Genomic DNA, 14,859 nt, shown 5'->3' with positions numbered 1-14,859 from the left:
CTGGAAAACAGCAGGTGCTCAGTAAGTATCAGCTGAGTAAGTTCAGTGAAAAACCAACCTGAATCCTCCCCTTAGGGCCTATACAATTTCTGGAAAGAGAGAAAAACAGATAGTTAAACAAATGGAAAAAAACACAGCCGTGCCAGGTAGAACAGTTCTACAAAGGCCCAAAGCAGGGGATTGTGAGATGTCTGGGGCCTCAAGGAAGCGACTCTGGAAGAAATGAACGGAGCAGGGGACAGCTGTCCAAGAGAGAGACAGGAGGGCATGCAGGGAAAAGGAGGAAGAGGAGGAATGAGACTCCACTAAGAGCCTGAGGACAGGAAGGCAGGTGGAGCTGCACCTGCTCCAGCCCCACCCCCACCATACTGTATGGATGAACAAGAAGCCTCGAAGGCAAATCCCAGTACCATGGTGGCACGGTCCTATGTTTATCAGTGCTGCTGCGGATGCTTCCCACCAGTCTGTCAGAATGCCAGCATTTATGCAGGATGTATGAAATCCATTCCAGATTTTCACCCATTAGTCCCCATGCTGGACGCCCCTAGAAAGGGGAAAAAACAGGACATGTGCCCCAACGCACCATCCAGGCAGCCTCTAAGCTCTAGACAAGTGGCTCTTCATCCCCTTATGGGCACGTTCTCTCTCTAATTCCTAGCCTCCACACTCCACACCTGGGGCAGCTCTTTACCTGAGCCCAGGGCCCAAGTCACTAGGAAGATTAGTCAATCAAGAATAACTAGCATCACAGGCCCACACAGCAATACCAGAAAACTTCGTATTTCTCATTACAGTATTGATATGTATCATAAAACCCCAGAAATCTGAGTTAGCAACAAATACCAGAACTTTGATACAAATCCCAAGGACATCCCTTGTACCCCGAGCCCTTGGGGAACTTGCTGAGCTTAGTTTTAATAGATAAGCTTTCAAATGGAGAGCTTCTTTTGAGGGCCACCAAAATATTTTTATTTTCACCACAGGGGTTAAAAAAAAAAAGTTATAAAACTCATTACATGCTCCCTGACTTTCTTAAACAAAGGCCAGTGTACACAAGTGATGGCTTGTGGTCGGCACTATGCCATGGCATAGTTTATCCAATATTTACAGGAGCTCTGGTCAGTGTGACCGCCACAGAGCTAGGGGACAGGACCCACAGGCACACGTATGGGATATCTGTAGGACACGCTCAGGCTCTGGGCCAGCTGAGCTTAAATGGCAGGGCTTCTTGGATGGATAAGAAGATGTGGTACATATATATATATATATATATATATATATATATACACACATAAAATAGAATATTACTCAGCCATAAAAAGGAACGAAATTGTGTAATTTGTAGAGATATGGATGGACCTTGAGACTGTCATAAAGAGTGAAGTAAGAAAGAAAAATACCGTATAATATCACTTATATACGGAATCTAGAAAAATGATACAGATGAACTTATGTGCAAAGCAAAACTAGAGACACAGATGTAGACACAAACATATGTACGGATACAAAGAGGGAAAAGGGACAGTGGGATGAATTGGGAGACTAGCACTGATACTACGTATAAACTTAGTAACCAATGAGAACCTACTGTAGAGCACAGGGAACTCTACTCAAGGCTCTGTGATGACATAAATAACAAGGAAATACAAAAAAGAGGGAAAATATGTATATGTATGGCTGATTCACTTTGCTGTACAGCAGAAACTAACACAACATTATAAAGCAACTACACTCCCATAAAAATAAATTAAAAAAAAAAATTTCAGGGCTTCTTTACTTCTTCTGGGTGTTGCCACTTCCCGGCCTGCTTCCTTCTATTTGGGTTGCCAGCTGTCCCTTCTTCCCAGACCTGCCTTCCCAAGAATCCCTCTCTCTTTAAATTGATTGCTTTGAATCTGCTGTGGGCTAAGAAACCAGATAACCAAGCTGGTTAAAACTGTCTCTTCTTCAGTAAGATGAAATAAATTCTAGGTGAGAAACACGAGTGATATTCTATAAATCAATCACGCTATTGTTGACGCATGTGTGTGGTCTTTATGACATCAACTCCAGCTGTGCAGAAGCAACAGACGCCAACGTGAAGAACGTAGGCGCAGAATGCCAATGGCCCTTGGTTGGTACCCCTGCTGTGTGCACTTAGGCAAGTCACTTATAAAGATTCTCTGAACTTTGTTCTGCATCTCAAATGCATATCTTCCTGCTTGGGTGGACATAAAGATTCAAGAAGATACCGCCCATTACCCAGCACATGGTACGCTCTCAAGAATGCTATCATCATCATCAACCAGGCTCAAATCTGTCAGTGCCAACAGGATATGGCTTCAACAGTGTTTACCACAGCCAACTTCCCCTAACCACAGCCCCCGTTTCAGGAAGCAACTTTAGGCTGCTCTTTGCAAAAGGATAGCCACCAATTCAATCAAGAATGACAATCTGACAGGGCAGCCTTTTAACTGATGAGGTTGCCACCAGACCTAGAGACGTGGCCTAATACAAACGGCTCTCCCTTGAAGGAGTAAGGATCCCCAGGGCAGCCAAGCAGGCTGGTTTCATCCAGCGCCTGCATGAGAGAATTCAGGAAGGACTGGCCCGTGGTTGGCAGACACACACAGGGACAGAGGTGCCAGCCAGGGCAGAGATGAAGGTCCAGATGGAGATACCCAGGTGTTGTGCTGGGTCCTGAGAACTCACTGGAGCAGTTCCAGTCCAGCTTCTGTTCCCTGTGCCCTTCACAATAAATCCTGTGACCTAAGGTGGCCTGAGTGGTACTCTGCTCTTTGCAACCTAAGGGCCTGTGGAACCAACCCATGCGGTATTCTCCCAAAAGTTACCCTCAACCGATCAGGGTGCCGAAGTCACTTGCGAAAGTGACCATCCGCATTCTTGGAGCAGTCGCCCAGGAAACTTGGAGGATGTGGAGGCAAGGCAGTGCCTGACTGCCCCAGAGACAGCCCACTCCACCTTCTCGTACCCTTGCCCCAGCCCACCTGCAAGCTCCAATGCCCATCTACATCTTTCCACAGCCCACAGAAACAATGGGTAGCCTTCCAGAGCACCTACCACAATTTCCTGAGGATTACACATCAAGAGAGAGGTGAGCAGTTATTTCTGTGGCTTAGTAAAGAGCCAAGTTATGAAACAAAGCAAACCTCTGTGGCTGATTAGAAAATGGCAGGAAGATGGTTTTTAATAAACACCACCACCTTGCAGAGCACATTAGCATTTACCAGTTTTTGCATCAGAAGCATGCACCCACACTACCTCCTTTCAATGTCCCAGCGAGGGGTTGTGATCCCCACTCACAGATGTGGAAACTGAGGCTGAGAGGTTCATCACCTAGTCCAGAAATGTGTGTGGGTCAGTGACTTCCCTGGTCCAGGGTCGCTGCACTCTTCTAAAGGGCTTTGAGGGAAACAAGAAGGTACACAAGACAAGCAAAGTTCTCCAGAATTCTCACTGCTGCTCAAAGCAATTACGATGCAAAGAGAGCCTAACTAACTAGGCCTAAGGAATTCGGTTCACTTTGTTTTCTCTCTTGGTTTTTTGCTTTTCTTCTTTTCTTGGCCACACAGAGAGCCTTGTGGAATTTTAGTTCCCTGACCAGGGATTGAACCCAGGCCCTCAGCAGTGAAAGCACTGAGCCCTAACCAATTCCCCCCTGACTTGGTATTTAAATCACTTAGAATAGTGCCTCATTTGCACTTAGAATCCCAGATCTGACCTGGACACCCCTCAGGCAAAGCCACTACCTCAATTCACCTCCAAAGAACTGTAAACTCAACAACCAAAGAGAAAAGAGATGAGGGACTTTGAGCGACTGATACAATTAACTTAAAAAATGACACCTACCCAGGTTAGGCCCACAGATTCTGAGATCCCAGGAAAGGATTGCAGAATGCAGGGAGGAAGAAGTCTACACAACAGAGGGTTTTGGCTCCAGCAAAAACAAAACTTCAAAGGGACCAGAGCTGTGGGAGCTTCAAAGACCCCCTGCAGGACCAATTAACACCTACAAATGTTTATCTAAGCAGTTATTTCATGATGGCTACTTCTCTAAATGGGTGCTCAGACTCACCTCAAGAACAGCTATTCCTCCAAAAGGGATCTGGGTGGGGGCTGGGAGGAAGGAAGTGCTGTATTTTCCGAGAGAGACCTTAGTCAAGAAGAAAACAAATCCTCAGTACAGTGACATTCATCACAGGCCCAAGTACAAGAAAAGACGGGAAACAAGTTAAATCTGTTAACTCAGAAAATGGAAATCAACTAGGATATAGCCATGAGTTACTAAAAAGAACTATGCAGCCATTAAAAATCCTATTTTAATATTTTAATAGGCTTTTCCTATTTAGAGGGAGAGAAAAATGCTCTGGGATAATGTTAAGAAAAAAGCAACATGTAAAAATACATTTAAAGTCGGACTCTGACTTTATAAAACCCACTGAGGAGGCTGGCCGGAAGTTTGCTGTGTTCACTCCTGGATGCCCCAAGCTCCAACACCTATGTGTCTGGCACAAACAAGACACTGAAAGAGAATGTGTCAGATTCATTGTTTACTATTAATTAAGCAGTAATTAACATATCTGTAGAAGGTACTTGGATATGCAGAGAAAGAATGACATAATCACAGAGGTGTACATTTTGGTTATAAAAGGTGAGCTTCTGAAGTTTAACAATAGTGGTGAGCTCTTATTGTGGGGATTAGAGAAGAAACTTATTTTCATATTCCTATCTTTTGCATTTGCCTAATTTTTCACAAAAGCTCTGCATGCTGGTTGTGGTTGTGGTAGTCACTCAGTTGTGTCCGACTCTGAGACCCCATGGGCTGCAGAGCCCACCAGGCTCCTCTGTCCATGGGGCTCTCCAGGCAAGAATACTGGAGTGGGTTTCCATTCCCTTATCCAGGGGGTCCTCCCGACCCAAGAATCAAACCCAGGTCTTAGGCTCTGCATAACTCATAATTTTTTAACCACTGTTTTTCCATAGGGATCCTGAGGGTAGAGAGTAGTGGTGTGCTATGCTCTAGAAACTTGGCCCATTCTGCCCGAAGTGGAACCTTCCAGCGGGTCTCCCACTTCTACAGGATCACCCCTTCTTACCTGGGGCAACGATCACTCCTGTACCATCTCACAGGTTCCCTGACACCTAGTGTGGTCACTCCAGTACACTCTCACGGGTTCACTGACACCTGGGAGAGGGCAAACTCCGCAAGGTGCTATCAGTGAGGGCAAAGGTCACATACCATTCACTGCCTCACTTTTCTGGGAAGAGCTTTAGGAGAGAATGAAAGCCAGAATCTACAGAGTTATTAACAAGCCTTGAACTGAACAGAAGAGTTGAAGGAGTTCAATGCTTTTGCTGTTCAGCCATTAAGTTGTGGTCTGACTCTTTTCCATGGCATGAACTGCAGCACGCCACGCTGATAAATGGGGCCATCTTGATCCCATCTCTGAGCCAAATTTTTCCTTGGAAAACATGTATAGAAAGGAAATCGGGGGGGCGGGGGGGGCGGGTGGAGAGATATGATGCACAAACACTGGAATGATATTAAACTCACACACAACTGTGAACAGGCAGACATGTTGTTTGGCTCTTTAAGGTGGTAACGTCCTGTCGAGGGAGCACTGTCTTCGGCATTCAGAACGCCTGGTTGGACACCACCGAGTCCTCACTGGACGCAACTGTGGCTCCTTACTTGACCTTCTCGAGGCCTGCACTCCTATCTGTAAAATGGAGATCTTACACTGGTTGAAAGGCTTAAGGCGCTAATAAAGGCAACCTGACGTCAGGCACTGGACAAACGCCATGCAATTGTGAGGAGGTCCTTGCGCATTAGAGGAACTTGGTCACTGGGCAGAAGAGCTTTGAAGGAAGACCAGATGGTTGTTGAGCTCAAGGAAATGCGAACTCCTATGTTCACATCCAGGCACAAACATGCTCCAGAGTCTGGGGCATCTAGTGACCACTGAGCCAGAGAGGTTCCTCTGAAGAGGCAGGAAAATGACGGTCAGGAGGGAGCAGCAGGCTTCAGAGAAATGAGAGGAGCCACACAGCTTGGGCTGTAGCCCCCATTCAGGCCCCACAAGCTGTGCAGCCTACAATGATGCACCTCACCAGAGCAGGCCTCAGCTCATGCACCTGGAACGGAACGTGGCCTGACGAGACACCCGTGAGCAGAGGAGCCAGGCCCTACCAAGCACAACCTTTGGTGTTACCTTGGCATACTCAAGGTCATTGTCAGCAGGTGTCTCATTGTCACAATTCTGGGGAGGCACATCCACAGGCCTTCCAACAAAGGGAACACGCGTTTTGGCCAAGTCTGTGCCATCCAAAGCTGATGTCACAGTCACGGGGATGACCAACGTGGCCTCTCACAGGCAGGGCCTTCCTAGCAAGCCATTCTCTGCAGGCTTAGGTCAAGGCCTCTACTGGCAATGGTCATTTGTTGAACTGGACTCAATCAATCTACAGTGTCTTTAGCAGTAGCACACAGAACCCCAACCTTTAGGGATTCCTTACAAACCAGGTTCTTGAGCTCTCTCCAGAAAGCAAGTTCAGAGGAATTGAGAAAAGTGTGGGGGTTGGGGGCGGGGGGTAATGGGGAAGAGTGTTAGAGAAAGTTTAAGAACCTCAGTTCAAGAAGACACAATTGTCAACTTCAAGATTAGCCTAGGGCTGGCCTTAGCTTTATTTTAAAACTGTGACTTTGTGGTTTATTTTAGAAATGTGTTGGTGCTACTGTACACCTGTGGGGAAAAGGGTGCTTCTACATTTAAAACCTGAGAAGCACAATTTCCACCTTTCATGCCTCCAAGGTTCCCTGCTGGATCGCGAACTGGCTCAGGTGTCTAGGAACATAGCTTGGGAAAAGGGGGAATAAACACATCATTTACTTGTACACATTTTGTGCTTGCCATGAATGCATCTGAATTCAGCTTCTCATTCAGTGAATTAATTCCTTGAGGCCAAACTGAAAGGTTCCCACAACTCCTACTCAGACACAGCAGCTCCAGGGACCTCCAACTTAGTTGGCAATGAAAAGAAATATGCAAGCCCGAGAGCAAAAGTTCTCAAGTCTGACAATGCCCTTTAGTAGTGGCTGTGCACCAACTCCTAAAACTAGATGACAAATTATACATCTATGTGCCTTCTTTTTTTTTTTTTCCCACAAAGCTTGTCCAAAGTCTTTATCAGCTTCCCAAATGAGTCCAAGAGAAATCCTATAAGAAACACCATCAACAAGGACCTTCCAGTGTCTGGAGAGCTTTCAAGTGTGTCTGTAATTAAAGATAGAATATTGTAGGTCAAGGAAGAGAAAGTCAGAAAAAGGTTTACTTTCTAGGACTACCCCTGCCACGAACCAGTTTTCTGACCTTAAGCAAATCCATCAGTCTATCCCTCAGTTTCCACATCAGCAAAAGGAGGATGTTTGGAAGTCGAATGATTCCTTAACCTCGGGACCCTTAAAAATACCAGGATTTTGAGCTTCAACAAACACAGGAAAAAGGTGTCCAAAAGGCCTGCACAGAATCCTGCCTGTTACCAGAAGAGCACCTTAAAATATTCTCCACCGCTTTCCTTGGAGGGGTCAAAGATAGAAGCCACCTCTCATTTCCTTCTCTTTCTTCTATTTCAGAAAGCCAAATTTGAAGTTTCACAATAATGCCCTCTGAAGGGATCTGAACTACGTAGTTCATGCAAAAACTACGGTCATTCTGTAAGAATGCATAAGAAGCTCAAAAGATGTAAAATAGAATTTCTCTAAAGCCTCATTACAAATCATGTAATCACCGCATCAACTTCTTTTAGCCGGCGTCATCTACATCTGTGAATATATGTAACTGATGAAAATTAATTATGAGTGTCATAAAAATGGATGTTCTAATATAATCCTAGACGTCTGGGTCACAACTATTGCTCTATTACAAGAGAAAAGTCTTTCCCTTTATTCCACGTAGCTCTTCTATACCTTTAGCAATAAATGTCTGCTTTTCACAAAAGTGACGGTGAGATGAAGAAACTAAGTATTTATTGTCACTTAAGACTAAATTTCACTAAAAGCAACTTTTTTAGTTGTACATATTCTATGGTATCCTAACTTGGCCATGAGACCGTAAATTTTCAATCTAATTATCATTCCCCTAATTGTAGAGCAAAGTTATATGTAGTTACTTGTGGTAGCAAATTAAACTGAAGCATTTTCATAGACACTTGGTAATAAAAAAAAGAAGTAAATGAAAACAGATTCTGTTTTCACAAGCCATTATCAAGTGAACGCTTATAGAGTGCCCTGAAGCCATCTAAAACCCATTCTACCAAAAGATAAACTAAGGTTCAAGATGATGAATCAGAAGTCACACCATTAGGCAGTATGAGAAGTCGAACTTAGATAACTTCTATAGACCTAACTGCAACATCCTCCTCTAGAATGCTGGAACGAGATTAGCATTTGATTGGAGGAGTTCTGTGTCTGATACATGCACAGCTGACTTCCAGAAAACATCAGGATAAATAGCAAAGTACAGTAGTTGGGCTTACTTCAGAGCACAAGACAGGTTGCCTGCTGTGTGAGCATTCTCACCACATCAGAGCTCATTCTTCATCTTCATATCTTCCAAAGTCAACGCAATAGGCAATCATGTTTGCAAACACCATTTAGCAACGATAAAGCATCCAGATAACTCAGTGAGAGGAATGAGTTAAAACTCCAGGTCAACCAGGCCAATGAATACAAACGTTCTACAGCACCATCCCATCCCAGGAAACGAGGTTAGCGCGGAAAGTATGCAAAAGAGGAATGAAGAAAATCCAGAAGTGGCTGTGAAAGAAACCCCTGCTCAGGAGAAAGAAGCAACTTGCCTTCCTCACTAAATGCCACTTTTCAAAGGAGACTCAATCCTGAGGGCCTGACCCCTTGTGGCCTTAAAAATAAACCAAAACAAGGGCGTGGGTATCAGATTTCTTGGTGCAATCACAAAGGGGTCAAAAATTAGGGAAATTTAATGAGCAAAAATTAAAAGTTTCTAGAAAACGAACCCCTCCTTCCCTCATTGCCAAAATCTCTAGAAAAATGCTTCAGCAGAGAATGTAGACATTTACTATTCATTTGAGGCCTAGGAAGGTAAAGCAGATATGATTGTTGTATTGGATGGAGGGTGTTTCCCAAATAAATGCACAATTCCAATTTCTTAAGGTAAGATCTCAGGTCCAGCTCCTTTGGAAGAATGAAGACCATCATGATCTTTCTACAAAATTCAGTAAGACTGCTTTAGACTGAAAGGTTAAGACTTCATTTCGAGTTACTCCACCATAAACCAGACAAAGAAATTCTTCAAAGGCTATGAGCATTTTTTTGTTACAAGCACCCACAGGAATAGGTCAATGTAAATGTCGTGTAAACAAAGCGTTCATTACCAACCACAGTTCCTTTTGTGAGAAAAATTGAAGCCAGGGCAACTGCACCCAACATTCACAGGTAACTGCCCCTGAAGCAGGGGACAATTTAGATTCATAATTGACCCTACAGCCTCAGGCTTTGTTTATGCTTGAAAGGCAAGAGGTGTTGAGGGTTGGGGAATCCCAGTGTTTGATCCCTTCTCCTTTACTGTCTACGATCAAGTACAGGAGGACTTGAACTTCCTTTCCAATCCCTCCGACAAGAGGCCTGAGTGTCTGAGGAAATCCACAGACAACAATCAAACCTTTCATTTCAGGGCCCTTTCCCCACCATGCCCCTTCCGGTTCCAATCAGGTCTGCGAAGCGTTTCCCCTATTCTGCATTTCATGAATCAACTGCAAAATCCGCCAACCTCTTGTACTCAGCGGAGAGGTTCCCCTTGCTTCCTTGGGTAGCACAAGGCTGCTCTGGTTTTTAACTGGCGTAACGTGGAAATGCACCGTAGGAGCTCACTAACTCTTTCAAAGCCAGGCACAAGTTGAGTAACTAGAGCTCCCACCCCATCGACCAGGAAAGGGACCCTCCAAGCTCAGGTTAAAGCCCATTGGTGGAAACTAGTTTTGACAGCCCCCCCTCTCTAGTCCAGTGTGTCAGTTACCATCATTGTGAAGGAAAAGGAAGAGTGAGAAAGGCTACAAAGTCTCCAGCTCAGTTACTTAGCAACTGGACAAAACTTGCTTCACTCCAGAGGGTGAGGAGGCATCTCACCGCGCATTCAGAGAGTAACAGTCTCTGATTTACATGCAAATTGATAAAGACAAAAGGGAAGAGGAAATCTAAATTAGCAACTGGAGTTTACAGCAGTAGAGCTGAGGCCCAGATTTACAAACAGCTTTCTCCCAGGGGGGGAGGCAGGATATATACATACCAACAAGCACACATGAATGAATGCATGAGTGCATGCAAGATCACAGGCCCTAACCAGCTTAAAGTCCCCCTTCATAAAAGTCAATGCCATCTGGGAGTAGGGAAGAGACAGGCACAGAAAGTTTAGGAGCTAAAATTAGAGCACTTCCACTACTAACACACATTTAAGGTTTACGGAAAGATGACAACTGGAGGGTGGGAGAATCCCAGGGAAAGCAGCTTCCCCTCCCTCCTCGTGAGAACAGCAAATAAAGCATCAGTCTTGGGTGGAAGGTCCCTAGATTGGGTGGATTTAGAGCCTCTGGGGTCCCTATAACCTCTCACAACACTCTCCTGGCTCCGCCGTTGAAGCGCAGGTTCCAAACTTGGATCAAACTCACACCCTTCATAGAAGACACATCACCTTGAAGGTTTTCCAAGCAAGAGGGAGACACTGTCACCTACTTGGCCCAAGAAAGTGCTCCAGGCTTTTCCGTTTGCCCGAGGAGCTCCAACTCTGGGTCCTCAGCTCCGAGCCACACACCGAAAAACCAGGCTGCTCCATCCCAGGCTTGGAGCAAGAGGAAGAGGACGGGAGGGGCTCCCCTGTCCCACCCCCATTCCCCAAGCTCACACCTGGACCCAGGTGAGCAAGGCCCGGGGCTAACCCGCTGAGGCCCGTCACTTACTTCTCGTACTCGGTGTTGTCCCGGTCACAGCGAGAATCCTTGTGCTTCTGCCAGTCTTTGCCATGCTTGCAGGTGGTGAGCAGCACTACGTCCTCCCCGTTATGGACGTGATATAAGGCATTCCTGGTGTCTGACCCTATCCCTGTCAGGTACCTCTTCCCCTTGAAGACCAGCATGTACTTCCTGAGAGGAGGGATAGTGTTAAACTTCAAAAACCCCCTCTCCCCTCCTGTCCTGGGATGATCCTTAGAAAAGAGGGGAATAGAAACATCAAAGTTGGGTCGGAAGTTTTCAGTACTGATGCTGGCTTTAGCCAGCATCGCCTGGCCGATGTCAAACCCCACGTCCTCGGTGTAGTCAGGCCAAGTGCCGGAATATAAATTAAAAATTAAATGATTCCTACCGTTGTTCCACAAGTGGAGACTCTGCACTTTGGATCTCAAATTGTGCACATACTGAGGTGACAACTGGTCTCGGTCTAAAGTGTCCAGACTCAGGACAAAGAGGCACGCCTGGCTGGGGTCCGAGGTATAGAACCTGGAGCCCTCGATGGCCGCTAGAATGTTTTGGTAACTTTCAGCAATTTTCTCCCCTTTTTGCTGTGGGTAGACGTAGACTTTGAAGCCGTTTTTCTTGCAAAGGGTGAAATCGAAGCAGGACTCCATGCGGCACTTCTTGCCTTTGTAGATGCTCGAGTTGGCCTCTCGCTTCTGCCGGGGCGAAACGTGCACACTGGAATCCTCGTTTTCCAATTGATCCCAGGGAACGAAGGGGCGCAGAGCGTCCGGGAAGCGGGGCCAGAAATGATCCGGACTCGGATGGTGCAAGCCATTCCGACCGCTGTGCTCTTCTCTCCGGCTGTGGCTTCTCGATGCCCTAAACTGCAAGCCTCCGAAATAAAACAAAAGGGCGAGACAAGAGCCAGCTGAGAGCAGGATGAAATAGCGTTTTTTGGCCTGCATGTGTCCTGCCTGGGTCAAGAGGATTGTAAATAAACACAAGAATCACCCAAGTTTCCCAATCAACACTTTCAGCTCCAGTCCGCCATCTTCCCGCCCGTAAAGACTTCAAACTCTCCGCTCCCACCTTCTCTGGATGCCTTTCCCCAAGCCGTGGACTGATCCAGCGCATGTGGGCGATTTCTTTAACTTTCTCCCCTTCGGTCTTTCATCTTTGGGTTGCACAATGGAAGGGAGAGAGCGGGGCGAAATATCTCGCACCCAGGTCGGGCGAGCAGCGGACTGTAATTCTCTTGCATGCAACAAGACCGAGGAAAAGAAAGAGAGGGGGGGTGGGGGGGGAAAGCTCCCAATGCCCAATCAATGGCAAGACGAAGTGATGTCCTTGCCTCTCGGATTCCTCTCGGCAGCGTGGAAAACGAGCCCCTGGAAAGCAACTTCAACTCATCCAGGCTCCCGTGCAGAACACTCCGGTTCCAACAAGTCAGCCGATCCCCGGGTTCAGCCGGCTAGTGCATCTTGCAGCTGGGGCGCCGTAACCTCACAAATCCCTGCATCTCTCTTTATTCCCTTCTGCAGCAGCTCCAAGACTCCGGCGGTGTTTACTCCTGCGCTCGCGGGGCCGGCCCCCGGGACGCGCGGCGGCCCGGCTGGAGAAGGCTGGAGGCGGCGGCGGCGGCGCTGGGTGACGGCGGCGGCGCGTCCTCCCCGCGGGCAGTGCCGGCCCCGAGCGGCGCTTCCCAGGCCCCCGCGCGATCGCTGCCGACCGCCGCGTTCGGTCGCCGAATGTTACCCGGTTCTGAATGTTACACTTACACATTCCATTCCCGACACTACAGCGCTGACCTCATCCATCCACGCAGCCCGCGCTGCCATTGGCCGAGCGTCACGTCCGGGGTGGGCGGTGCTTCCGCTGCGCCCATTCATAACCCCCGGCCACCGGCAGAGGCGCCGGCGCGGCGCTGGGGGTGCGGGCGGCGAAGGGACCCCGGGGCGCCTCGGCCGGGCCCCAGCGGGCGGAGCGCGGGGCTGCCCCGAGAGAGTCCGCGGCCCTTCGGTGCCCCGGGATCCAGACCCCGGCCTGGGCCGCACCACCTGCAGCCGCCGCGCCGGGAAACCAGCGCCTCCCAGAGGCGCCTGCGGGCGCGCGGAGGCTGGAGAACCGGGGACTGGCGGGCGCTTCCCCGGCCCGCTGCTCCGGCTGCCCCGGTCGTCCTCGAGAATTCCTACTCCTCCGCTGCCTGCCGGGAGCGCCTCCCCGAGCGGGCGGCGGCGTGTGTTCGGGTTCCTGGAGAAGGATGCTCGAAAAGTGGAGCAGTGGGGCGAGCCCTTGGGCTGCAGGAGGAAAAAAAAAAAAAAAGGACTTCATAGAAAGCGACCGCTGACCAGAAGGATGTCTCTCTCTGCCCACCTTCCACCCTCTGAGGGCCCCAAATTTTCCTTCCTACAAAGCATTTAAACAGGTCCCTTATCCCCTAAATGTGTGCAGTGTCGCTTCAATCGTGTCCGACTCTTTGCCACCCCCATGGACTGTAACCTGCCAGGCTACTCTGTCCATGGGATTCTCCAGGCAAGAATACTGGAGCAGGTTGCCATGCCTTCCTCCAGGAGATCTTCGCAACCCAGGAATCGAACCCATTATCTCCAGCGTCTCCTGCATTGCCCACCTCTTTTTCCTTACCCCCAAGGAACCACCCCAATCCCCAATAATAAAAAGGAAATACAACCGAAAGGAATCGTTTTAATTCTTCATGTCTGTCTGTGCACTAAGAGAAGACACCTATCCCAAATCCTCCGTAACTTTCCGCGCATCCTTTCCTAGCTTCCGAAGCCCTTTGTCTATTCTGTAGAAACCCTCCAAGGGATCCAATCACACCGTGGAAAAAAGAAAGATCTAATAGCCGAGAAAAACCCGGTTGATTTAAGCTCCTCCCAGTACCGAAAGTGATGTTATTCTCTTTTGCGGGGGAGGGGGAATGGTTTTTAAGGCGCTGTCTCTGAGGGACAGATGACTGGTAGAATGGCCAGCTGTAGATGAGACACTTGAGGCAGGGGATGACCTTTTTTTTTACCATTAGTACAAGCTAGTCCTTCCTTCAGCGGCCCTCCCACACGCCAGCCATGAGCCCATACCCTCAGGGACCCATCACTGGACAAATCAGATAAAGATCCAGAGTCTCTCTAATGATCCTCCAAGACTGCAAAGATGTGCTTCCAAACAGTACTTCTGGTCAAAGCCAAGTCCCTGGCCTTACAGCCTGAATTCTGCTTTACTGGGAACACCTCCCACCCTCTTCCCCAGCCTAAGTCACAGGGGCCTGGCCAAACTGGACAAACAGTTGCCTAGGGCCGCAAGCTGTTTAGTGATTGTTTATTATGGGAGGGACTGAGAGCTAGGGACAGACACATCCCAGCTTCCCCCAAGGCTGCAAAAAAAAAAAAAAACTCCAGCGGGTGTGGACAAAGGGCATGGTTATAATCAGGCAGGATGAAATGAATAAGTGGAAAATTTTAGACATTTGTTGTTTCAGATTTGTTTTTAATAAAGGGGTGAAGGGGCCTGAGTAGGATGTTGCTGTACCTTTCTGAAGTCTTGCCCTATCTCTGGCCTGCCAAAGATGAGATAGCTTTTCCAGATTTGACATGTACCCCCTGCACAATCAGACAGGCCTGGGAGAGAAATGAGGCTTCAGTCATCTTCCAGATACAATGACAGTGATGCAGATAAATGCAGTGATTGAAACCACATGTGACCCAGGGGCCCACCCCAGCCTGGGTTGCTGAGAGCACCCATGCAAGGCAAGGGCCCTTCTGTTGAGATTAGGCTGGAGATTTTCTCAGCCCAATGGAACTGAGGCTATGGGGACTGCAGCTCCTCTACATCCTGACAGTCATCCTGTGTGACCGTAGT

The 14,859-nt window shown here is 47.9% G+C and overlaps 1 protein-coding gene and 1 long non-coding RNA gene across 2 annotated transcripts in view; both read right to left on the bottom strand.

Moving 5' to 3' along the window:
* LOC139186943 (uncharacterized) overlaps positions 1-5,548 on the bottom strand; it is a 41,857-nt gene extending 36,309 nt beyond the window's left edge. The window contains exon 1 of the long non-coding RNA XR_011570631.1: positions 4,076-5,548. This is a non-coding gene — a long non-coding RNA (uncharacterized lncRNA). The remainder of the gene's footprint in view (positions 1-4,075) is intronic.
* EXT1 (exostosin glycosyltransferase 1) overlaps positions 1-12,773 on the bottom strand; it is a 313,610-nt gene extending 300,837 nt beyond the window's left edge. The window contains exon 1 of the mRNA XM_019973786.2: positions 10,990-12,773. Coding sequence (XP_019829345.1) covers positions 10,990-11,951 — 962 coding nt within the window. The 5' untranslated portion in view covers positions 11,952-12,773. The remainder of the gene's footprint in view (positions 1-10,989) is intronic.
* Positions 12,774-14,859: the final 2,086 nt, after the last annotated feature.

Source organism: Bos indicus, chromosome 14 (genome assembly GCF_029378745.1).
Source record: "Bos indicus isolate NIAB-ARS_2022 breed Sahiwal x Tharparkar chromosome 14, NIAB-ARS_B.indTharparkar_mat_pri_1.0, whole genome shotgun sequence".
NCBI lineage: Eukaryota > Metazoa > Chordata > Mammalia > Artiodactyla > Bovidae > Bos > Bos indicus.
This window is presented reverse-complemented; position numbering and strand designations above follow the sequence as displayed.